At 39.1% G+C, this 26,521-nt stretch overlaps 1 protein-coding gene across 50 annotated transcripts in view; it reads right to left on the reverse strand.

Moving 5' to 3' along the window:
- ANK2 (ankyrin 2) overlaps nucleotides 1–26,521 on the reverse strand; it is a 662,258-nt gene that overhangs the window by 21,268 nt on the left and 614,469 nt on the right. For 19 of the 50 annotated variants that reach the window (XM_032859277.1, XM_032859322.1, XM_032859271.1 and 16 more), the window contains 11 exons: nucleotides 26,300–26,398; nucleotides 25,153–25,307; nucleotides 22,836–23,047; nucleotides 22,299–22,503; nucleotides 19,706–19,802; nucleotides 17,282–17,510; nucleotides 16,381–16,506; nucleotides 13,742–13,864; nucleotides 11,723–11,755; nucleotides 9,792–9,813; nucleotides 567–6,824 (listed from right to left, as the gene is read on the reverse strand). In XM_032859277.1, coding sequence (XP_032715168.1) covers nucleotides 567–6,824; nucleotides 9,792–9,813; nucleotides 11,723–11,755; nucleotides 13,742–13,864; nucleotides 16,381–16,506; nucleotides 17,282–17,510; nucleotides 19,706–19,802; nucleotides 22,299–22,503; nucleotides 22,836–23,047; nucleotides 25,153–25,307; nucleotides 26,300–26,398 — 7,559 coding nt within the window. The remainder of the gene's footprint in view (nucleotides 1–566; nucleotides 6,825–9,791; nucleotides 9,814–11,722; nucleotides 11,756–13,741; nucleotides 13,865–16,380; nucleotides 16,507–17,281; nucleotides 17,511–19,705; nucleotides 19,803–22,298; nucleotides 22,504–22,835; nucleotides 23,048–25,152; nucleotides 25,308–26,299; nucleotides 26,399–26,521) is intronic. The other 31 variants (XM_032859419.1, XM_032859423.1, XM_032859412.1 and 28 more) reach the window with 6 other exon arrangements.

The raw sequence follows: 26,521 nt of genomic DNA on the forward strand, positions 1-26,521 counted from the left end.
AGTGTTTACCAGTGGTATCTGAGATCCAACCTTTTGAATCAAAAACAGATCCACAACAATTGGGATTTCGTGATAATGTGAAATCTTCTTGGGCAAATGGCTTCCTAATGATTACAAATTTATTAAGTTGAGTACAAATTATTTTAAAATACTTAAGGGTAAGAAGAAAAAGCTATGAATCCTTACCATATAAAACAAAGCCCAACATATTCATGTGCAAAAGCGCAAGTGCCTAAATTGAGGCTAAGCCTGGGATTCCAGAACAACAAAACTCAAAGCTTGCATGGCCTGACGTGCAGCGGCTCGAGAAAGGCAAGATCACCACTGCCTGTTTATTATGTTTATGTTTTCCATAAGCATTCTCATTACTCAATCTTGAGATTGTTTTCATAGACAAGAGTACACAGAGAAAGCACGAAACACAAAGGGCTTACACAAACACAATAATCACTACAGAAAGCTTAAAGAAAATGAGACACAAATCACCAAATAAAAGATATAAAAAAAAAAACTATATCAAATTTATGACATGCGTAGCACAGGGAATCCCAGTGGCTGGCAAATACCTTCAGCATGGTCATGGCCATTTTCATCAGGGATGCGTTCAATCAGAGTCTCAATGGACTCATCCCAAATAGGCCTTGTGTCAAAGATGTCCTCAGGAATTGAATGCTCGGTCTCAACAGGTGGCAGATTTTCAATTACTGAAACTTCCAGGGCACTACTACTTTCATCATCCGAAACTAATTCTTGCTCCCTTTCTGACTGTGTAAGTCTATCCACTAACTTGGAAGCCTCATCACTAATCTCCTCAAAGAATTCTATGGAGTTCCTGTAAAGGTCAAAGAAATGCTCCTTACTTTCTTTCGTAGGGCTCACAGCCCCCTTGCAGGAAGATGTGTTGCTTTTGCTCTTAACTGGCAATTGGGATGTAAATATCTTTGGTCTGGTGGCCCCCTCTTCTGATTCTAACTCCAGCTCCTCTGCCCTCTCTCTGTTCTCTGTTTCTGTCTCAGTGTAACTTGTCGTTTTTACTAGACATTTGGTCTCTGAGTCCAAAGCACTGGCATCAGATTCAGATTTGCTTCTACTATCTGGTGTTCTGCTTGTCATGTCCTGACCCTGAGGAGCCACTGTTTTCTGGAGAGAGGAATCTAGATGCGAAAGTTGCTGCTCTACTCTTTGGACAGGTGCTTTCACGGGGATTTTAGACTTTGGTTTTGTTTCATCCTCTTTACTTTCCTCATCCAGGCTGGGTAAAAAATCTTCAGAAAGGGAACTCTCATTCTCCACAGATGGAGGCGCTGGGGTTGATGTGGGTGTAGTCCTTACAGGAATTTTGGATTTGCTTTCAGTAGAAGGCACATTCTCCATGGGTGCAGTAGGGATTTCAATTACCGATTTCTGTTCCTCTGGGGAAGAATCAGGAGAATCATCATTCCGATCTGAATGCACGGACCTGGTAACTGTGGAAAAATCTAACTGAACGTGTACAACTGGTTCAGGGGAGTCAGGGCAAGATGGCTTTTTCACACTAGACTTAGGAGGCATGTCACCCATTTGTGTGGTGGGAAGGTCCTCGGCGCCTTCAGAAGGAGCCTCTTCTGTTGATGTTTCAGTGGAGGTTGAATTCCCCATGTGGGTGTTGAGTTGAGCATCTGAAACAGACTTTTCCTCTACTTCCTCACTCAGGTCATCTGGAAGTAAGTCTGCTTCATCATTCATTGTTTCTTTTGATTCTGAGAGAGCTAGTGACTCAGCTGATGTCTCCCGTTGTGGGAGCTCAGCCCCAGGACTCCCTTCCTTCATGTCTTCAGAGAGAGTCTCTTCCCTGGATTCTTGCCCAATTTGGAAAAAGTGAAAACTTTCATCGGCATAGGACCTTTTGGTCATGTCAATGGCGCCACTTCGGGTCATCTCAAACAATTTTCCTTCCTGAAAGAGAAATGGGTTTTGCTCACTGGTCGGAGTCCCCTCTTCAGTTGGGGTCCTTGCAGGAGTTGTGTCAGGGGTGGTACCCTGTGATTGTCTGTCTACCATCAAACCAAATATCTTTTGTTCTTCCTCTTTTACTCGAGCCTCAAAGGCTTCATCATCCTCACGGATTTCACTCCAGGAATCAGAATCCACGTCTGTTTTTGTGATGATGACTTTGCTGATTTGGCCACTAACAACTGCTGAAGTATTTGGTACAGAAGGCTCTAAAGACGAAGGGGCTTGATCTGATCGCTGTTCCCACAAGGTGCTTTCTTGTTTGGATTCTTCTTCCATGTTTTTGTGCTCAAAATTAGATTCTTGGATTGAAACAGTTGTACTGGAGGAGCTTATTACTACCGTGTCTTCAACAGAGGATGTCATGGTAACAGAATGCACTTCCGAAGACTTAAAACTTGCATGTCCCGCATCTGTTTGACTTTTGCTTTCTTCACTGGAGAAAAAAGATTGGGAAGGAACATTTTCATAAGGGCTTATTATTTGAGGATCGTAGATTTCATCAGGCTCAGCAAGGTCAGACACTGGGACATCCATGGACAATATATCTGTTTGAGTAGTAATTGATGAGTCTTGCATGGAAAAGTCCTTCGGTAAGCTCTCAAAAGCTTGGTCAGTTTTTATGTCCTCCATTTTTGTAGCAGGAGATAGAAAAGATATGTCTTCATCTAATTCTTGTCCTTCAGATGCTGGACAGTGAGGCAAGGAGGAGGACAAAGACGAAGATCTTTCACTGGGGCAATCTACTTGTAGAGATGCCACTGGAGAAGCATCAAGCTCTTCTCCTTCTGTGTCTTTTTCATCAATGTCTTTCAGAGGTATTGATTCCTCATGGATAGCTAGCTGCTCATTGATATCCTCCCTAGGGGAGCTATAGAGACCTGAAGATACGGGAATGACTGAGCTGCTAGGACTCCTGGTCTCACACCCATGGCCCTCACAGACTTCTGGTTGATCAGCATCTCTGTTCAGATCATCATAAGACCCATCTGGGCCATTAGTAGAAATACTATGACTCTCTTCAGGTACATGGGATTCATAGTCTTTTTCTTCTTCTGATTTACCACACTCTTCCTGAGTATCCTCATTCATTTTGAAAGTGTATTGTTTAGAAACAATGGGTTGAAACTGTACTTCTTCAGGACTGGAATTGGAGTCTACACTGGATGGAAGTGGAGAAGGAGGTTGTACTCGAATAACTGGCTCTGGTAAGAGGCCTGTGTCACCACCGTTTTTCAGCTGTGCCAACTCAGGTTCACTCTCAGAGGAGGAAGAAGCCTTTCTGCTCTCTGATGTTACTACCACAGGGACATTGCTTTCATCCTCTACAGTCTCCGTATGTTTTGGTTCATCCACATCTGCTAAACAGTCAGCATCTGGGTCAGAGGATGAAGAAGATTCTTCTTGCTTGGGTTCTTTCTTGTAGTCCCTTTTCTGCTTTGCTTCTTGTTCAAGTTCGTCAAACGTTTTGATTTTGGTTACCATTTTAAACATTTCCTCTTCAGGTGTGAATCTCTTTTTGTCCTCATTTTCCAAGTCATCCTCCTCTGCACATTCATGAATTACGGCTGGCTTGGGTGTGCTTGCATCTGTGGCTTTGGGTGTGACCTCATAGCTAATTTCTTCTGAGCTGGGGGTGTCTGGAGAGAGGGGGCTCTTCCCAGAGCTCTCTACCAGTGACGTCTGCTCAAGACTGTCATCCTCGGCACTGCCGTCTGGGTCTCGGAGCAGCCGGGACCGCACAGAGGCCACCTCCGTAAAGAGTTCTGTTTTGGCTACGGCTGCAGGAAGAGGGAAGTGACTTGGGAGAACTCCAGCCTTCGTCTTTGGTTCTACCGGGCTGCTTTCCAAAGAGTCGCGGCAAGGGGATTCTTTCAGAGGACTCGGCTCCAGAGAATCCGGAGTTTTGTGTGAGGAGTTATCCTCCAGCACAGGGCTGGCTTCCAAGGAGTCTCTATGGCTCACTGCAAATGATTCATCGGCACCAGGGCTGAGGACCTCACTGTCTCGGCTGGGGAGTGCAAGTTCTAACCCTTGGGGACTTCTGGCAACTCCCTGGGGCTTTGATTCTGTTCCTGTGCCTGTGTTTACAAAAGCATCAGGCAGTGGAGAGGCCTTTGTCTCATCTGAGGGCTCAGTGGTTGTGGATTTCTGAGCTTCAGAATCAGTGTGCATCTTCTGGGCAGAACCAACATTCGTAAGTTGACCCTCATCAGAGGATGCTTCCTCAGTCACTCCTTTGGGTGTTTCTTTTGCTAGTAACACACTACAGCTGCCAAGGGAATCATCTTCTTGTCTGGGACATGTGTCTTTGGAAGGGTCTGGGGTGGCCTCCTTCAGTGAACACTCAGCTGAGGGCTCTGTGCCTTCAGTGACCACGGCACCTTGTTCTTCAGAACCATCAGTGACGTCTTTGATTGAGGGATGGTCTTTTTCCGAATGAGCTGCAGTTGGTGTTTCTGACTTGGTTGTTTCGCTTCTTTCCCCAATTTGCTCCTCACTTTTCTTTGGTGAGAAAGAAAGGCTTTCTGGGCTTGTCTCAGGAGTCTCTGCGAGGCCCTCGTGCTTATAGCTTTCTTCTGAACTAATCTGAGGGGTCCCTTCCATCAGGCTGCCACATGGAGAACCTGCCACCCCTTCAGGCTTGAGGCTCTCAGAACTGCCATCCAAAGCACCACTTTGTAAAGACAGAGCTGGAAGAAATTCATCTTTCATGTAATCTAGTGGAAATGTCGTGTTGAAAGGACTAGTGAGTACCTGATCTAAGTGAAGCTGTGCTGCTTCTGTCTCCTCAGTCCTTCGGAATTGTTGGTATTTGTCATTGTCTTCCAATTCTTGCTTAATGACGTCAGAAAAGTCCGTGGAAGTTTTCCTATCTGGGCTGATCTGGAGGTCCATGTCTCCGTGTTCATCAGTCAGCTTTTCTTTGGGAACGTTACTCTCTTTATGGCTTTCTTCTTCTGGTGCTGACTGAACAGGTTCAGGTGTTTTGTGGCTAAGGACTTTCTCCTTCTCTACAACTAGATCTTCTCTCTTAAACCCTACGGAGGAAGCACGGACTGCTCTCTTGGATTCGGAAACTCCTGTTACCACAAATCTCTGGCCTCGTTTGATCGTCTGACTCTCTGTTTTCTGTGTTTCTCTGTGGTTTAGCATCTGCCCCTTTTCTTTTTCTACCCGAGCTTTGCCTTTCTCTTGTGGCTGCTTTTGCTTTGCTGATTTGTGCTCAAACAGTCCAGTCTTGTGTTTAGAGGGGTCCTGACCTGACTGGAAAGCTTTCATCAACTCCCGAACAGACATTGTCTCCTCGATTCGTTCTGTTTTTGAGGTGGGGGAGACAGGTGGGTGCTTTTCTGTTTTCCCAGAAGGCGACACGGGCAAGTGTTTCTCAGTTTTCCCGGAGGCTGATACAGGTGGATGCTTTTCCGTTCGTCCAGCTGGTGACACAGGCAAGCGTTTTTCGGTTCTCCCAGGTGATACTGGTGCATGTTTCTCCATTCTTCCAGAGGGCGAAACAGGTGGGCGTTTGTCCATCTTACCTGAAGGTGAAACAGGTGGGTGTCTTTCTGTTTTTGTAGATGACACAGGGGAGTGCCTTTCAGTTTTTGTCGAGGGTGACACAGGCAAGTGCTTCTCGGTTTTATTTGATGACACAGGGGAGTGCCTTTCAGTTTTTGCAGAGGGTGACACAGGTGAGTGTTTCTCAGCTTTACCTGATGGTGATACCGGAGGGTGCTTCTCAGTTTTTGTAGAGGAGGAAAGAGAAGAGTGTCTCTCTGTTTTAGAGGAGGGTGATGCTGGTGTGTGCCTCTCTGACTTCAGAGAGGGTGATGCGGCTGGATGTGTCCTGTGGGTTATCTTTTTTGGCACATCCTCTTTGCCTTTGACTCTGACAGGCAACTTGCTTCGACCTTTTTGTTCATCTTCCACTCGTTTCTGAAGGGCCTTTACTTTGTCCTTTATGGAACCAATGGGAGTCTCTTCTATCAAAGGTGAAGTGGCCTTAACAGTGGGGAGGGGTTCAGGGGCTAAACCTGCATCATCATCTAATGACTCTTCTGAACTACATTTTTTAAGTTCACTTTTTTCTGCACTACCTTGTACACTTTCCTCTTTTTGTTTTTGTTTTTCTTTTAATTTCCTTCTTACTGGCTTCTTTATTCCCAGGCTTGGTTTGTGCTGTTTCTGGGCACTCTGCGTCTCCTGTGGGGGTGCATCTTTCCCTTCATTTTCAGAGCTCCTGCCAGTAGCCAGAGCGTCACGTTTCTCCCCTGCTATCCCTTGAACTGTCTGCGGTGGCTTTTCATGAGGAGACACATAGGAATTTAGATCCTCAATAAGGTAGTTCACTAGCCCCGTTGAGTCTTTCTCTACTTTGATGTTGCGCTCTTTATCTATTCTAACTTCTACGCATGGGTATTCGGTGATTTCTAAAGGTGCTTTTTGCTTAGCCTCCTCTATTTCCTCATCACTGACAATCACCCACTCCTCTTCCTCTAATTCTCTCTCCGACTGAGACCTCGGCACACTGCCTTCATCTCTCGCGCAGGTTCCACTTCTCAGGATTTCATTCACTTTCTCTAAGTCCTCTTTAACTCTTTCAACAATTTCAAAAGGCTCTCCTGGCTCTTCCTCAGCAGCCTTCACCAGCTCCTTCACTTTGATAGAACCTGCCCTATCAGATACATCTGTGGTCAAGATGGCGGTCATTTTGATCAAATCTTGTTTCATCTCAGAAACTTCAGAGAGCAAGTCCGGACTGGCTAGGACAGGAACTTCATTAACCAGGTGACTTTTCAGGACAGATGTTTCTGTAGATTCTGTCTCATCATCTTTGATGTGAATGAAAAACATTGAAAGTAAAGTGGAAATCAAAAAAATATATTGGCAAATGTAATCAGGACTGAAACGACACAGTGTCTTTTCCTGTTTTGGTGGGAGGGACAACAGAATGGGCCGGGAATGGTGGATCCACAAGGTCTCAGGATACAAAAGCAAAGCAAGGCTAACGGAAAAATTAAAAAAAAAAAAAAAAAAAAACTGAAAAGGAAAAATGAGCAGGAAATAACTTGCTTAATTTTCTCACTCATAGCACATCCACACATACAACAAAGCTATAACAAACAGCCATGACAGACAGACACACACACACCATCACAGATCGAAACAAAGAACAAACGCAGTGAAATTACACAGAAATATCTCAAGATTGTTCAGATGTTACAGATCAATGTTGAAAAAAATATAAACATGGGGAAAAAAAAGGAAAAAAAGCATTAGAAATTGCAGAAAGTTGATTTCCTCTAGGAGAAAGCCAGTAGTAGCAAACTCAGATTGCCTCCTAATGATGTATATATGTTTTTTAATCATATGAAAATCCAGAATTCAGTGTTTTGTTCTGCCAATATACAATGACTATATAAAAGATGTCTGAATCAGCTGCAAACCGGCATTTCATCTAAGGAAAATTCACACCTAACAATGAAACGAATGGTCTTGTGCTAAGAGGCATGGTCCTTTCCTTGGAGCAACCTCCTGGTTTAGACACATAAAGGACAGACCAAGGAGGGAAATAAAGGAAAGGAAAGAAGAAAACAACAAAACAACAACTGTGATTAAACTTATAAGTGAGTCCAAAGTTAAAATGTGATGCGTGGCAATCCAAATCAGAGACAGTCACACGGGACACACGCACAGTTTATGTAAGCCAAGTTATTTCCATGCAAAGCAAAGGTGGAAGGAAACTGGTGGGAGCTGTGGCTTTGCTGAAATGCGTGGGCAGGAGGATGGTTAAGAAATTAGAACAATATGGAAACATTACTGTGGTGAAGCGTATTCCTTTCCCTACAAGTCTGTACATCAGTGCTGAATACAGTAGTATATTTGAAGGACAGGTAGTAGGGACCTGCACCCATTCAAAGCAAAAAGGAGAAGTTGGTCAAACTCTTTTAGGATTTGCTCTTGAAAAGACTTAGGAAAGAGTTCCTTCACTAGAGCCCTTCTTTATGGATTATTTTACACCTAGATGAAGATTATTTAAGGATTATCTTTAAACTAAAAAAATGCATCTAAGTTTAAACTTTAAAAAATATTCACAACACTTAGGAGTCATTTAGGAGAATCTGTGGCATTATAGCAATATAGTAGCTTTTCCCCTTTTCTTTTTTAAGTAACTGAGCCAGAGGGATGTATTAAACTTGAATTTCTACTAGCTAGTGTTCAAGAGACTAAGGAAAGGGCCATTTAAATAGACATAGTAGTCCTGAAGAAGAAAATGGGATAATAAAATATCTTTTCTTAAAAAAGAATTAAAGCAACAATAATGTCACTTTTTTAACAAATAAGGGTCTTCTCTTGAGAGAATCGGTATTTGTTGAGGAGATATACTGTGACTATGCATATATATATTAAAACAATTTATATTAATGCAAATTTGTTCAAGTACAAGCCAAATGAAAACATCCAGAACCTCAAATAATCTAGTCCTGAATGACGATTTAACATAAGAGCAAAGAAACTCTCAATTAAAAGCATTCTGGGGGTGCCTGAGTGCCTCAGTCCATTCAGAGGCTGCCTTCTGCTTCCGGTAATGATCCTGGAGTCCTGGGATCGAGCCCTGCCTTGGGCTCCCTGCTAAGCAGAGAGTCCGCTTCTCCCTCTGTCCTTCACCCTCTGCTCCTGCTCTCTCTTAAATAAATAAATCTTAAAAAAAAAAAAAAAAAAAAAAAAAAAGCATCCTAATAACTTACATTGTACTAGGTCTTCAAAACGAACGAACAAAAAAAGCCCCAGATCATTGCATAGGGCCAGGTGACCATATTAAATGTGCTTCTAAGTTTTCTCCTTTTGGGAATAGCAACCTGAAATTCAGTGAATCAAAATGAACTTTTAAGTGAATAAAAAAATAAAAATTAGTATTTTTTTTTCCTAAACTCTTTGGGGGCATAGAAGCAAGAAAGAAACCTGAAAATTTTAACTTCTTCCACACAAGAAACCAGTCACCAGAAATAGGTCCCAAAACTAAAATGTTAATTAATTATTACAAACCCAAAATGAGTTCTAAGATCGCTCCCTTAAGGTCTGTAAAAACCAGTTCTCTCTGTACTAAATTATGTTTGGGATTTGCATCATTCTTTAAAATTAGCCCTATAATGGTACAATGTTGCGATTAGTAATTTCATCCAGGAGGTTTTGATTTTTGCATTCTTGGTTTTTTTTTGTTTTTGTTTTCCAGAAAGTTTCACAGAAGTCTGTTAGACCTCAGCCCTAAAGAAGTCCATTACACTTCACCACAGTAAGAGGTGCGAGGTCGTGGGGTGGTGGAGGCTGAGCTTTAGCTGAGAACTATTGAGACAGTATCACTTTCACAGGTGTAGCCTACAAAAATAATGAGAGCTCTCCCCAAGTCAGTGTTGCTTAATATAAAAAGTGATACTGTCATGTCAGTGCTTAAAAAAAAAAAATGAGATGACAATGTTATGCTAACAAAAGGACAAAAACGGTAGGGTGGGTTTCTAAACAAGCGTAACAGCAATAGCAGGAGTAACAGGGGTATCAAAAGAAAGTGAATGCTTAGATGAATAATCATTGCATTTTACTGCTAATTAGCTCACAAATTAGATTTTTTTGTAATTTAACTGGCCAAGCTGCTTCTCTAAATATACATTAATGATTAATAAGGACAATATAAAAATATAATTATTATAGTGGTTAGTAATGGCATCTAGCTGCATTTTAATTCATGCTTCTCTTTAGTGTAGCCAGCTTTCAAACAAACTCAATTTTATTTAAAATCTTACTTTTTTCTGATGTCATATCGATCTGAAAGAAAACATACATAAATTGAATGGTTACAAACTGCACCTGGTTTCCCCCTGATGTGCAAATAAACTCCTATTCGTGACCACACCCATGGGGAGATGACAGAATCTAGAGAAGGTCAAAGTAATTTGCTACAGTTCTTCCTGAGAGTCTCCTTGATTCTCATCCTAACTTTGAAAAAACAAATCTCCTTTCTAGACTTTATAGGTGGAAAGCATTTTTTAATGTTATTTCCAGCAAGATAGGATCGAGGGTGCGTTTAATGTTAGAAATACATGTGTATGAGGGAAAAGGCCAGGAAAAGAGTGAGGGGGTGGGGGGCGGTTAAACAGTGTCAAATTAGTTGAGAAAAAGACAGAACGAACAGCATGCCAGGGTAATACATTCTATAGGAGTTTCATTGTCATTAATTACAAGCCAAGATTCCAAATCCTGAAAAGAATACCAACTGGATCTATTGTCCTGCACAACTCCTGAAAAGTACTCAATAGAACAATCATAAACCTAATGCAAGAAAGTCACTTAAATATAGCAAAAAATGGTTTTATAATTGCACTGCTTTTCTAAGAAGGTGTGTAGGTACCATTTTGAACAGGTTTGGTAAGGGGGTCACCAAGTGCAGGAAGGAAACAGTATGTGAGACAAAGAGTGGCTGGACAATCGAGGGAAAGGATGACATCTGTCCTGTCACAATTACTGCACATATAGTTATATACAGCAGGACAATGAGGCTATCATCTCCCCTCTTGTCCTGCTCCGCTGCCAGGGCAGGAGTCAGAAGTAAATTCAGGGCAATTCTCTGCACTAAAAAGGCCTTACATTTTAAGCTGGTGGGTACAAGGGTACTTATTATATTTTTCATTATATGTTTTTGTGTTCCAAATCCATCAGAATAACACTAAAAATAGAATACAAGTACATTTGAAAATCTTTACGTGCAACTAATAACAACTGCATTTGTCTATCTTAGAAACAGGAACCGATATGTAAATAGGAAAGTAGACTGAATTTCCTATCATTTCTATGATGATGTTTGGGCATTCAAATCTTTATAAGGGAAACAAACACAAATGTGCCTGAACTATTAAAGAGGTCTTATTCAAATGGTTCTTTCTTCAAGGCAACCTCTTGAAGACTCACTTTCTTCACCTATTATAAGACAGCACAGAACTCACAGGGCAATTGTGAGGATCAGTGTTAATGAGGTACATGGAGCACTTAATAAAGAGTCTACCTTCTAAGAAGTGCTCATTATTAGTAGAGTTCTACATTATAATATTACAGTCTAATGGTTGAACTGCACACTCCTTAAAGTTTTTAGTCTCAGTGGTTCTCAGACGTTTTGGTCTTAAGACTGCTTTACACTCCTAAAAATTACTAAGGACCTTGAAGAACTTTTATGTTTCATATATACAAGTAAATTTCCGTTTTATACATTAAAACTGAGAAAATGCTAGAACCCAAGTGCACACAAGGACCCACTCCAGAGTCAGAGTGATCATGTCATCATATGCAATGTAGCCTCTGGAAAACTCTATAGCTTATAGAGACATGGGAGGCAAAAAACAAATAATGTCTTAGTAATATTAGGGGAAAAAAAAAGTTTTGACCTCCGGGTATCGCCAAACCAACCTCTGAGAACTAAAATAATAGCTTGGCCTTCAGGAGTCAGTAGAGAAACATAAATTACTGCACAGAGACAGGGTAACAATTTACAGGGAAAGCTTTACTCTTCCTTGAATTCAGTCGATGAGATGAGAAAACAGAGGCTCAAAGAGGTTAACTAAAACTGTGACCCTTCAGTTACTAAAACTGTATAACCCTTCTAAGAACACAGGTTAACTACGTGCTCTTATTAGCGGTTATAGCAAATAACAGCCATCAACAAGTGACAATGTCATACAATTACCTCTTCTTCCTGTTCTTGATCTGACTCTGATTCCTTGCAGCCCCAAGATGCCATGCAAGATGGAAAAAAGAGAGCAGGAAGAGTAGAGAGTATTTAGAAGAGAAGATTAAATACACTGCCAGCAAACATCAACAGGCAAGCATATAGTCAGCATACTCTTGTTTTTTCTTTTGACAGTTTATAGAAGACAGGCACAAAAATTTAAAAGGATTGATTTAAATACGGAAGTCTGTAGATTCAAGAAGCAAAAAAACCAAAATCATAAGTACACTAATTTATTAGGCAAAATAACTAAAATTACAAATACACTTATTTCAAATACTAGGTTACTAGAGCCTTAAAGCTTGCTAGCTAATGGATTTGATGCGTATGTCTGGAGAAATGGTGATGGTATATCCCAGTCATTACAGATACTGGCTGAAAACGTTAAAGGCCACAAATAAGCATATGGTGAAAATATTTCAAATACACAGGCAATATTTAGGAGTTCTATTATAATAAAGAACTACTCAATTCTAAAGTTTATCCGAAGTACATACAATGTTTGACATTGTTTTCCTTTTCGTTTTGAGTTATGAACTGGAAAGCTATCCTGGACCATCATGGCATTAATGATATGTTTCAACTTAGAAATACAGTGTAATAATAAAGTCAATGCTTTTATAGAACACTGAAAGTTCACTGAGACCAGAGACAAAGCTCATTCATCTGTATATGTCACTCAGGTGGGCTGCCCAGAGTATGTATTCTGTTGTGCTTCTTATCGGGCCTTCCTCTTTGGTGACTCACAATTCTACAAACCCCAAAGTACATTTTCCATCACTGGAGTGAAATGAGATTATGTTCATTTGGGTGGATATACCTATTGCTGTATTCCAATTACTGGAGTAACACATATGTTTACATCTACAGATAATATTTCATTTTTATCATACAATGAGAATCTGCAATGTTAAACCATGATGCTATGAGGTTTTCTCTGTGTGTCTGATCTCTATTTACAAGAATAATTGGTTAAGAAAAATAGACCATGGTGGGTAAAAAGAAGTGTCGAACATGCTTTGTTTTGTGAAGTCAAGATTTAGGGTTTTAAATATATTTAAATATATAAATATTATAAATTTAAATATATTTCTACATCTCCTCCTCTTACCTGCCATTACTTGTCCCCCTCCCCAACCTCTAATACACACACTGACAACCACTACAGCCCCCTATGGACCACCATGGCGGGGGGGGCGGGGGGGGAGAATGGGGTTTCCCATTGAAAAGATGTTTGTTAAAATTTTTTTAAGTAATAAAAATTAAGTTATCCCCAACATTTAATTCGTTCAGTTGTCTTCAACTTCATCAGAGTAAGCAAGGAATTCTGTAATGGAGAGCAGTCTGAATAGAAAGTAATATCTGTTAAGGAGAATTTGGGTCAGGAATTGATGAATTGTTCCTTTTCAACAATGTTTCAAATCTATCTCTTGTAACATGGGAGCATTTTGTACATTAATCACGTTAAAAATAGTTGAAAAATTAGTTTGATACCCCCAAATATTATGGATTACAAGATGAACAAGTATTTATTTTAGCAATAAGATTAAAAACTCATGAGGTTGCTCTGAATTTAATAATATATAATCTACCTGTGAACTGGCAGTGAACAGAAGCTAATGGACTCATAATACATTGCTAGGGCCAAATGGACTAGTATCATCCCAGAAGGGCACATAAAAACAATGAAGACAAAGCCAATTTATTTTTAAAAATTAGTCCCAAATCTTAAATTCATATTTTCTCTTTCCTAGCCAATATGTATTTATAAAAAAATTTCCATCAGAGCAAATTTAATGCAAAATAAAGGAGAGCTACTTTTTTTCCTTACTTAAATGGAAAATCAAAAATTTGACAGGGAATCAAAAATGATTGCTCCACGCGCTTGCATTCAGTGCTTTTGTTTGACTTATTTTAAAGGATTTGAAAATTAAATCCTATAGAGACTGAATTGCACTACAACAGATTGGACAATACCTTTGTATAAATTGGCAGGGTGATGTTTAAGTTGCAAATAGCTTGATGCACCAGGCCTCTTGTGGATTTTGGCTCTTTCATAAATGATAGTCGCCCGCAAGGTTCCTGAGTCGTGTCGCGTACCTTGAACAAGAAAGGCATGTGTACTTCACCCACATATGATATATGCTATTTATTTTAATTAGATGATACTCAAAGGATGAGGAAAAAATAAATTCATTTGATAATGCCAAAGATTTAGAGGTGTTCCTTTCTCTATTTCTATATTCATTTAGAATGATTTTTTAAAGAATCATTCAGCTTTTAAAAAATTGTGGTAAAATACATAGACCATAAAATTTATCATTTCCATTTTTACACTTAGCATTTTTAAGTGTTCAATTTAGGGGCATTAAGCACATTTACAAACTTGTGCAATCATCAAATCTTTACTATGCAGAATCTGTCATCATCTCAAACACAAACTCTGTACCCATTAAATGATAGCTCCCCATACTTCTCTTCTGCCACCCTGAGTCACCTCTATTCTACTTTCTGTCTCTAAATCTGCCTCTTCCAGGTACCCTGAATGGATAGAGTTATACAATGTTTCTTCCTATTGAGTCTGGGTTATTTTACTTAGCATGAGATTTTCAAGCTTTAACCTGTTGCAACATATATCAGAATTTCATTCTTTAAAAGAATTGTGTTAAAATAGACATAACATAAAACTGATCATTTCCACCATTTTTACATGCACAGTGCAGTAGCAATAAGTACATTCACACTGTTGTACAACCATCACTGCCATTCATCTTCGGAACTTCTTCATCTTCACAAACTGAAACTCTGTTTCCATTAAACAAGAACTTTCCATTCCTCCCTTCCCTCAACCCCTGGCAACCACCCTTCAATTTTCTGACTCTAGGCTTTTGACCTCTCTAGGCACCATAGAAGTGGAAACAGAGTATTTGTCTTTTGTGTTTGTTAATTTCACTTAGCATATATCCTCAAGGCTCATCCCTGTTACATCATGTATCAAAATGTCATTCTTTGTTAAGGCTCAATAATAGTCCATTGTACGTGCAGACCATATTTTAGCCATTCACCTGTCAATGGATATTTATGATGTTTCTACCTTTTGGCTACTGTGAATAATGCTCTTATGAACACTGGGATGCCAAGTAACTGTTCAAGTCCCTGCTTTTGGTTCCTTTGGGTATCTACCTAGAAGTGGAACTGCTGGATCATATTCTAACCTAGGTTTAAATTTTTGAGGAATCATCATACTGTTTTCCACAGTGGCTGCATCATTTTGTATTCCTACCAGCAATGATCAGGGTCCCAATTTCTCCACATCCTTGTCAACATGTATTCGCCATTTCATTTTATTTCATTTATATATTTATTTTTTAACAACTGCCATCCTAATGGGTACAAAGTATTTCATTTGTGATTTGAATCTGAATTTCCTTAAACTTGAATTTCCTTGAGCATCTTTTCGTATGCTTATTGGTCATCTGTTTGCCTTCTTTGGAGAAATGTCTAAGTCCTTTGCTCATTTCTGTATTTGGTTGTTTATAGAATGACTTTTGCACATCAACAATATCAAGTATTAGCTTAATAATACAGCCATTAGAGTTAAATGGATCCTTTACCCCTCAGCAGTTATAGTTCAATGCGGTGATTTCTAAGAACCTATCTTTAATCATGTAAAACAATCAAACCAGAAATGGCACAACAAAGGACTCAACAGAGATCTTGGGAAAGCTTCATAGACTAACAAGTTTAGAGATTTACTGACATATCCTTGGAAAATCATAAGGGTTTAAAACGGTCATTGCTAACAAACTGGGAATTTGTAGTCTGGAGTCACTGCAGTAAAAAACTGTTGGAAACCAGCCTCCATCTTGTGAGAGTTGAGCATTAGGACTTTCAGATCAGTGAAATAAACTGTGAGAAGCAAGGGGAAAAAATGAAGAACTGGAGAAATAGAGCACAGTATTATTACTTCCTTTGCATTTTGCCATCACACATTTTTGTCCCTTTTTATAACTGGACTCTGGAATGAAATATGTATATATCACTGCCAAACTCCTAACTTGGATTAATATTCTTAAACAGAGAAAACAAATTCACGGTGTACTGAAGCATCTCCACAAATGTTTGTTGGATGAATTTATGAAAATATATCCAGTTCACAGCTCTATCTCGGATAACCTGTTACTAGATCAAGTGAGATCCTGGGTTCCTTCAGAGCCTTTATTACAAAGTATTGTCACTTAGGGACTCTTTTGGTCTCCACATGAAATTCATACGTTTTTAAAATTTAAGAATAAATATTTAAAAGAGATGATAGCAAAAAAGGAAAGAGAGACTTTCTGTAAAATTTGGAAAAAATGTAGCCAGTTTTTCTAATCAATGAATTGGCTATTTGTCTTAATTCTCAGCCTTGAACACCATCTATAAGTAAAAATTAAGGTTGAATTTGAACTTCAAAAATAAAAGTGGTTGGCTCTATAGGACTTTAAGATTTCACAGATATGGTTTTAAAAAATTACTTCAATGACTGAAAAGCAAATATTATCTCCTTCTAAAGGAAATTGAATCCTCACTTGATCTTAAGTAAACTGCATTAGAAAAGGCCATGTATATACTACCTTGACAAAGAGAGGAAGTCGGTTTTCTTTGAAGGCAAAAAAACTGAAGATATGATGTTGGCCACTCTTGGTTAATGGCACCAGGTTGCCAAAACAATCAACATAGATGGGTTTTCCTTCTAGTACCTGGTGAAAACAGACAAAGTAACACAGGACATAAGAGCTATAATTATTACTTATTATTTACATTAAAAAGTGGTGGTATTACTTGGTACATCAAAATTCTTAAAATATACATCTTTAAATTGCTGACTGGCATTTTGTCTTATCTGAGACAAAGCACATGCTAATACTCTCTCTTCTTACTGGTACAGGAATCTTCAAATGCTTGGTGGCATTTAATGTTTTCATTTCTAACACTGTTTCATGTTACCCACCCCATCCCCCAAACTGGTATCTCTTTGAGTCCTAAATTTAAATTTATAATTGGGTAGTTTTTGACACTGTAATGAGTTAGGTTACTTGACCTCAATATCCAAAGGCCCACAGGAAGAAAATTCTGAAATACGAATAAGTAATATAGAAAGCCCTGGATTTGATACATTCACATTTATACAAAGGATATGCTTCCTGTTTTCTTAAGTATTAAAAATAATAAAAGCAACAAGGAAAGGTAAAGATACCTAAACTATTATAGTAACTTACATACTTTACCAGTAACTTGTAATTTGTCCCAAGATAATTTTATGAGAATCCCTTTACCTCCTCACATACACTGTATATCCCTATATCCAAACTGGCTAAAAATGGCAGATTTTGGACCTTGACCTACTAACTGATCAAAGTGTGGACTGGTCTTTTTTTCCTTATGGCTCTATTTATTAAATACTATATTAAATATAATCTATTAGTAAGGGCATAAACAACAGGTTAACATAAATTATTTTTGTAAATACAGTACCTCTACATCCCTGCTTCTGGCCACCTCAGCAAAGTTTTCTTGTTGTTCTAGGGTCTTATCCACTTTATCATCAGTCATGCAGAAACATCTCAACCTGGCTTCAATGGGGTCATGTGATTTGGCAAACACGACAAATTTGGCCATATACGGTACACAGATAATTTCCCTATACACTTGTGATGCAAAGGTAACAGATTCCTGGATTTGTCGACAATCTATCAGCCAGAACCTACAAAATGGAATAAGGTCGGTTACCATACGAAAAAAAAAAAAAAAAGAATAAGGTCAGTTATCTGAAATTTAAAGTATAAATATAAATAAATATAAATATAAAGTATTGGATAAGAAAACAACAGTCCTCTCATTATGATCAAAATAGTCATTAAATGTTTTTTGGAAAAAGAAGGGAGAGAGGGAGAGGAGAGAAACTAAAGGAAAGACAAAGTGAAAGAAGGAAAGGTATAAGGATAGATAGGAAGGAAGAAGGGAGGGTGGGGAAAAGAGAAAGATTAGATGTTTAAGATCAACTAACAAATGCTGTATTTATAATTTTCTTCCTTGGAGGATCATCTGAGTATTGAATCTTCTCAACTATACCTCAGAACTTTAGAATCTTCTAGCATGTAAGCTCAGTGTCAGACATGACAAGGATCTCACTGAATTGAGAGTTTCTATTTTTCCTTGATTCCCTCTCCTATTCTTTATTTCATTTCCTGAAACCCTTTCCAGTATAATCTACCCAGCTTTTCTTCATTCTTTTCCAACAACCTCTCCAGTTGTCAAGGTGAAATAATCCCATTTTTAAAAAATTGCTTTTGCTCCAGAACTTCTAAACATTGCTGAACATAATTCCTAGAAGAAATCATCTGTTTTGTGACCAATTTATGAGTTCTAGCCTCAGCTAAGTCTATGATTTGCCTGGCAACTTTTTCTTCAGATATTATTTTATTCTGTTTAGTAACTTTGCTAAACCTTTAGGACACTCCTTGAGCTCTTGCCTCACCTGAGGCCCTATGAAGGGTAACTTCACTGAGAAAGCAGAGGCCACAGTGGACATTTCTTCAATCTGGTATGTATACACGCTTTCAAAGGTTGGTTCACATCCTCTTGCTCTGAAACTTTTCCCCACCAATGATCACCCTCCCTCTCTTGACTCATTTCCCATAATCTTTCAACATTCCTGAGATTTCCTTACCATTTTACCAACTCTTTTCTTCAAGTTCTTGATCCATCTCTTTTTTAATTGACTTTTGATAAAATATATACAAAGTTCATCATTTTAATCATTGTAAGTGTATAATTCATTGGCACTAAGTACCCTCACAATACTGACTTCTTGGGCTATCCCACGAGGCCTCCCATAAACAATGCACAATCCTGCATTACTTCTGAACTACAGACTAAATGGATCACTGTTGCTCTCCCCTTTCTTTCTGCATTCTATCTCAGCATCTTGGCTCATGTTACTCTCTCTTCCACTTTCATTCTTCCCATAAGGTTCCTACATGTCTCATGAGTCACCTCTTCTATTCCAATGCAAATACCCTCCGCTGAATTCTTTAGTACCTCTGGGGTACTGGTCATTCAAAACTTGCCATTGTCTTGCATTAGAGTGTAGAAGCCCGAGTGGCAGATCACACTGGCACACGGAGCCCAAGACTCAATAGCTGAGCCTGAGAGGCTGAAACAACAAAAACGTGCCACCACACCCAGGTATGCCACGTGCCGTTCTGAGTTGTTCATGAATTTCTATTTTTTTCTTATATCCTTGAATAGAAATTTAAGTTTTAACTACTCTCGACTTTAATTTTCTCATCTGTAGAATGGCCACAATACCTCCTGTTCTTTTAAGTCACACAGTTGTTGCAGTAATCAAATTAAATGGGAAAATGCTTAGCTATCCATGAATCCCAATGCAAATGGGAACCGATAGTTATCAACTGAATTAGTGTGTACATGACATAAAACTAGGTAGCTTCAGCTTTTAAAAGATGTGTGAAATGTAATTGGGTCATACATGGGTAATATGTACATGTGTTTGAATGCGTAAAAGTCACTGAAACCTTTAAACCATTCGAGCAGGCCCTGGTGGGCTTTGTGTTTTTAGTATTCTGCTGGAAAAAGTAGTTCAGGCTATTTTTTGACAGCAGGAAATTTATCTTTCCTAAGACCTTTGGGACTGGAAAAATCAGTGGTGGCTGCTAAAACCAGAGTCAGGGTCACAATCCTTTCTTTTTCTTAGATTTTAATCTGACTGGTTGTCCTTTATTATCTCATCACCATTTCATTTGCTGGAGGGTCCAGTTTAAAATATGAAAGTAAATGCAGACAATGTTAAAAAGCAGACCAAAAAGAGTCAGTTTCAAAGAACATAAGAAACAAAACAAAAGACATATCAGGCTTTTCTGGGCTGCATAACCATACCTGGCAGACACATTGGTTGTAAAGGAAACACATTCATTGACAAATGTTAAGGGCGTAGTTCCTGTAATATCTTCCCATTGTGCAGGAGTGGTTCCACCTGAAATAATATGATCGTTTAAAAAAATCAGGCAAAACTCCAGACTTTGAATTGTAAGAGAAAGTCTTTGTGGTTCTGGCTGTGTTCACCCATGTCATCCCATCCACCCCTCAGAATGACATATTGGGAACATGTCTAAAAACCACATGCTAAAAAATGACACACTGAAAACAAACAGGGAATACTACCTTCAAAGGAACTTCATTTAAGGGAGGTTCTTTGAATAACTGCCTTAGATTACCTACTAAGTGTTCAACTCTCTGACTTTTTTTTTTTAATGTTTCAAGTTTTTATTTAAATTCTAGATAGTTAACACAGTGTAGTATTAGCTTCAAATGTAGAATTTAGTGATTCATCACTTACATACAACACCCAGTGCTCATCACAAGTGCCCTTCTTTTTTTTTTTAATTTTTTTTATTTCTTTTCAACATAACAGTATTCATTTTTTTTTTGCACCACACCCAGTGCTCCATGCAATTAGAGGGCACAAGCACCCTTCTTAACACCCATCACCTATCTAGCCTATCCCGCAATCCCACCTCCCCTCCAGCAACCCGCAGTTTGTTCTCTGTTGTTAAGATCTGACTGATACTTTGAAGCTTTTATTGTAATTGCTAGGCTTTGAAGATCATTTTAAATTGTAACAGCTGATGATTTTAAAGCAACTTCTATCAACCAAGGAGTTGAATACTTTGTTAAAATAACAAAAGATCCAAATAATCTTTTGTTCTTGAACTTCATATTTTCTGGAATTATTTTTAAGAAATAAAATTTCTTCTCAATTTGCAGTTGAAGGTTGGCAAAAAAAAAAAAAATGCTTGGAAAATATTAAGAGCTCAGTAATACTGCAAGGTGAGGGAACAGATGAATGAGTGCTGAAGGATGGCCTCTGTGCACAGAAAGATCACCATGGAGGTGGACATGGACTTTCATTCAACTGGGAAATTACCTTGGCATAGATAAGGATAAAATAGTCTTAAGGCACTGTAGGAGGAATGTATGTTCGAGATGAGAATAAACTGCGACACTAAAATTCCTTAAAGAAGGAAATGTGTTATCAGAGAAAGTTCATGGAAACTTATTCTAGCAGGCCTCTAAAATAGGAATTCTTAGCAGAACCATATAACAGAGCAAAACACAAAAATCCAAGCACTGTGGTTAACATGTTTTTTTAAATTAACAAATAAATTTAAGGACATGTTTCGTACAATCCCATCTGAGGATCTATGGCTGGAATAACTAGATTCGATGGTGTCTAGGCCCAGGTGGTATCTTCATTTGATCACTTACAAGGGCAGGTGTGTCACAGACATTTTTCAGTCTTCTTTCTTTTGCTTCCTTGCCATTATGTTGCACATTATAGAAAGGTTAATCATATACGCATGGAACAAAAGGTATGGGAATGACAGCCAGGAATGCTGATAACAACCACAAATGGGTAATTGGGAAAGTGAAAATGAAGCATAAGATTTCCCTTTATACTCACTGTAGCCTGTGCATTTTAAACTCTTGTCATATTATTAAACTTATGGGATAAGGTGTCAATGGTTTGCTATCATAAGTACAGAAAAAAAAAAAAACACTAGTAAGAAGGGAGAATTAGAGAGCAAAATAAGGGTGAACATTCCTTTCCATATGGAGGAGAAATGAAAAAAAAAAAATGCTAACAATACCTAAACAGCCAGGGATGGTGATTATTCCCATTGACAATAGTGTATTTACTGAATGCCAACACAATGTAGTTATGGTTAAATAGGGAAATTATCAGTCCAATGATGTAGTCCTAACACAGGTTATTTGTGTGTATTTTTTCCTCTCAGCATTATGGTGATAATATTGAGCAGAAAAAAACCAGCATTCTAGGAATGTCTTTCTACAGTGTGGTAATTGTCCAAAAGCTACTGCAACTTCTAACTAAAAAGACCAAAATTCAGCTAATTATTAAAAACCTTTGTTTTTTCTAAGTTATTTCAACAGATCAATGATAAAGACAAACCCATTCCTAGACAGATGTCTGAACTTCTGAGCATAATTATTCAAGATGCTATTTATTTTTCATATAAGATGAAGTCTTACATGGAAAATATAAGATGAAGTCTTACATGAAGGCGTAAACCTTAGGCCTTGAGGTATGTAAATTTGGGTTTGAATTCCAACTCTGCTGAATATTTATGGTATGATACCAGGCAAGTTATAGAACTTCTCTCAGCCTTGGTTTCCTTTTCAATGCATAGGGTTAACACTTCCTCATAGAGCCACTGTAAAGACTAAAATGCCAATGCATATAAAATGTCTAATAGTTTGGCATACAAGCTATATCTGATAAATACTAGTTCATTTTCTTTCACCTTTCACTTGCCTAGTAAATTAGAATGCTTTTCCTGAATTAATGCATATAACCTCACAGGTATCTAATGACAAAGGTAATTTAATATTTACCACACTCTGCTTCTTCTTTCAGAACTTTCTACTAGCAGAGTCTTATGTGACTCACCTGTTATGCTGCATAGTAATCTTAAGGTTGGTGCATCTCCCCCAAAACCATTCAACATGACATCACTTGAAGCTTTGGGGACAGGAATGGTCATGGTAATTGGCTTGTGAAATTTTCTTCTTCTAGGTTCCAAAGTGACTATAGGGCTGAAGGTAGCTTTGTTGCCTAGAATCTTCTTAACCAGCTCACTGTGCATAGGTTGAGCCTTTTTAAAAGAAAATAGCACAGTAAATCAATATGTATTGATATATATTGATATCAATATATTTCAATATGTCGATATCTATGTCAAATTTCTTACTCAATGCATCTCTTCTTAGCTCAAAAATCAGTCTGGTGACTTCAAATACAGCAACTGTAAGTTTAGTACTAAGCTTTCATATAAAACTTTAGGAGACCTCCCATCTCTAAGGGAAGCTGTTGCTCACGTGTGGATCATTTGACACATTAACCATATATTCCCCACCTGAAAAGCTGACTTTGAATCACTAGAGTAAAAATCCATGTTGGGTTAACTCGTATCCAACACGGGCATACCTGTAAGCCCACACGGATCCTCTTGGTCAGCGCCCCCTCTGGGAAGACGGCCTGCACCTGCGGCACCACGGTGCTGCTCAGCACGCCTCCCTCCGGGCCAATCAGGTTGCTGTCCTGTTTGATGCGCGATACCACCGCAAAGTACTGTGGGAAGTCACGGGTGATGATGCGGCAGATTCGCTTCTTTTCTAGGTCTTCTGGGCTATCCAGCACTGAGACAAGAAATGACCCATTTTATATAGAAAAGATTTCCTTCCAAAACAATTCTAGCAAACTCCAGGGCACAGTTAATAGTAAACAAGCATAGAAGCAAAACAACTTTTTTTTTTTTAAATAGGAAATTTTTTAAAAAGCAAGACTATCCTAACAACACCAGAAAAAAAAAAAATAAAAATAAAAACAAACACACACAAAAATACCCCTCCAGTCTTTCAAGACCTATCAGCATTTAGTCTGCACGTTTTATTTGTCTGAGGAAACTAGGTCTTTCCACGGCACTGTGAAAAGAAAAGCATCCAGTTCCAGAAGCAGTAGTGCAGGGCCCAGCACCCTCTGTAAATGAAGGGTTTTGAGGGCAAACCTGGAATGGAAACAAATCTGTCCTATACTTGCTTCATGTGAGGGAGAGGAAATGGCTTCTGGATTCCTTTTCTTTGCAAATTTCAAAGTTAGCTCAAAAAACCAGTTACTGCAGTTTTAAGAAGAAACACAGCTTTTTCAGTTCTCAGGGCAAGAGTACAGGGATAAAAATCTGTCCCCTAAGGGTAACGTTTGTGTTTGTGTGTTTATTCTAGTGACATGGTTGTCTCTGAAAGAGTCAGATGTTTAAAAAAAAAAAATCAGTGATTATGAATTCAGGGTTTGAGTATTCCTCTGAAACCATTAACTTACCAAAAATATCATCTACTGTCAGGAAGATAGGATAATGGGCTCTTTGTAAATTGCATTAGTGTAGATATCTAGGGCAATACGAAAATCGGACTGGTTTAAAAGGCAGAAAATTTGCACTAAGGGGATCACTGAATTTTCAGGGATCACGGAGAGTTGTGGACTGGCAAACACTAGCACATACATACAAAAGAACACATTTCCAAACACAGAGAACATAAAAATATAAAAATCTGATTCTTTGTTTAAAACAGGTTTTATACACCTATGGAGAGTTATACGAGTACTCAGTGAAGGACAAGACACCAGTGCTTGTGGCAGTGTTAATGACAGGTATATCTCAGAGGAAAGTATCCTAAACCTAAATGCAGATAAAGGAAATGGCTCCAAGAAACAGAAGCAACTAAATATTGCATGGAACAAGCTTTATCGGGAAGAAGTCTGATCTTTGAATCGTCCTTGTAAAGGACTGATCTATGCATCTAGAGGGCATAATTTTCCATCAACCTCTTGGGTTATTCCACTTTATTCCACCTCAGCAGGATGCAGAAACATACTAAAGCGGCTGCTGTTCAGCTACACTTACTATTCAGAAGCCACGCCTGAAGCTTCTGGCTGTAGTCTACAAGCCTGGTAAACTTGACAAATTGCCAGACCACTGTGTGTCCAGTTCTTTACCGCTCTTGGCGCTTAGGCAAAGAAGTTGCCCTATTTGTGTAGTTACTGAAAGTGGAAGCATGGGGTGCCTGGGTGGCTCAGACGGTGAACCATGTGCCTTCGGCTCAGGTCACGATCCTACAGTCCTGGGATCGAGCCCCACATTGGGTTCCCTGCTCCCCACATAGGAATTCTGCTTCTTCCTCTGCCTCTGCCCCTGCGCACTACTCGTTCATTCTCTCTCTCTCTCTCTCTCTCTCAAATAAATAAATAAATCTTTTTTAAAAAACAAAGTGAAACCCATCTCCTGGTATTAGGCCTGGAACTTCATTTTTGTGCAGCCTAAGGAGACCAGACAATGAGCCATTTCCCTTCAGTCACACTGAGATATTTCAACCTGTGGCTAGATGGATTTGGGATTTACGGAAGCTGGATTTGGGATTTACGGAAATCAAAGTCCCAATGGGGGGGAAAAAAAAATTCTTAACTCTATGTGTAGGTGTGTATATGAAATTCTACCCTGGCTGACGCCTTGCTTGAATTACATGTAGAAGTTTGAGTGAACTTAATTCTCGTTATCTCCTTAATAAAAAGTTTTAAAAGGAAATCATATTATCCTCTAATGCACTAAAATAACACAAAGACCACACATACCCAAGCCCGCTTCCCCTCCCCGCCCCATACACATACACACCACCCTTTCATCAGAAAGCAACAGATCATTTTAATTCTTCCTCTTTAGAATTCTTTTAAAACCCTTAATACGAAGTACCTTCATCCATGCCATTAAGGATTTCATTCAACTCGTCTTCAGTGTATTCACAGTAATGCTCTTTCCAGCTGTCCCCGTTCTCACTGCGCAGGACCACCAGTTCCCGCTCCTTTCCTCGTAGGGCAGCAAAATGGGGGATCTCCACGATCACAGGCCTGACATAGCAAGGCAGAACATTCAGTGTGGACAAGAGCTGACCAACAGCAAGACAAGCACCTTGACTCTGTCTGTTGCAAAGTGACCTGGAATTGTTCTCTTTTGTGGGACGGGGCATAGCAGGCTGTCCTCCAGAGCCCACTGGCTAGGAGATGGTCACAGAGTAGCACTCCACCTCGGGGGCACCAATCCTTAGGGACATGCTGCTACCTTAAGCCAAATAATGTTTCCCTGTGAGTGCATGTGGCATTCTGGAACTTCTCCTTTGATCAATGTAAGTATAACACATTTAACCAAAAGAAATGTGCATGCATATCCATGATGTGTGCCAATCTCCTAAAACATTTTCTACAAGGTGCAGATGACAAAATGGTTTGAGAAGGAAAATGGCTCACATGTTGCATAATTTGATGTGTTGTAAATGAAAAGATGTCAGGAAAGTTAACTACTCAGGAACTAAAGAGACATGCACTCATGGTTTTTTGCTTTTTTTTTTTTTTTTTTCATTCAAGGGAACAATAGGCATGTGTACACAGTGTGGCCCTAACTGAGCACCTCAGCAGACAGCCCAATTGTGTCCCATGCCTATTAGACTCAGGATCCAGAACATGCACAGCCCTGAAGTTTTTAGGTCGCATTCACTTTCAAAATTTATAGAGGCTTTTGATTTTTCAGTCCAGGTTGCTTTGATACAGACTTCGAATTTATTATGACAACATCATAACTAGCACAGAGTACAACTAGGCAGATCTCATGCTTTAAACAAAAATGAAGGTCACAGCACTTTAAGGGAAAAGATATAAAAAACATCACTCAAAAATAAAAAGTCACATACCACAAGGGTCAGAAATGGTCCACTAAAGATAGGTTATACAGAATTTAAATCATAGGGAGGGACATGTCATGGGCACAATGACAAAAAGAGAAATCATATTGCAGAAGGAGAAGAATGGGGGCCAGCAGCCATCAATTTGTTTTAAGTCACTCCTACCCAAGGAATTTGGTTCCAGGAGGCCCCAGCTGAAGGATGCGGCTGACCAAACTTTCTCCCTCATTAAGTGGGGGAGGAGCCGTTGGCAGGTGAAGTTTACTGAGTACATCCAAAGCAGCAGTGAAAGAAAGAACATAAGTAAGCTTCAGGTATTGTTTTCCACAGAACCCCGGCGTCACCGGCTGATCAACAGGGTGAAGTTTGGTTTCACACTGCTTTTGG

The sequence above is a fragment of the Lontra canadensis genome, unplaced genomic scaffold, assembly GCF_010015895.1.
Source record: "Lontra canadensis isolate GAN:19392208 unplaced genomic scaffold, GSC_riverotter_1.0 scaffold1, whole genome shotgun sequence".
In the NCBI taxonomy this organism is placed as follows: Eukaryota; Metazoa; Chordata; class Mammalia; order Carnivora; family Mustelidae; genus Lontra; species Lontra canadensis.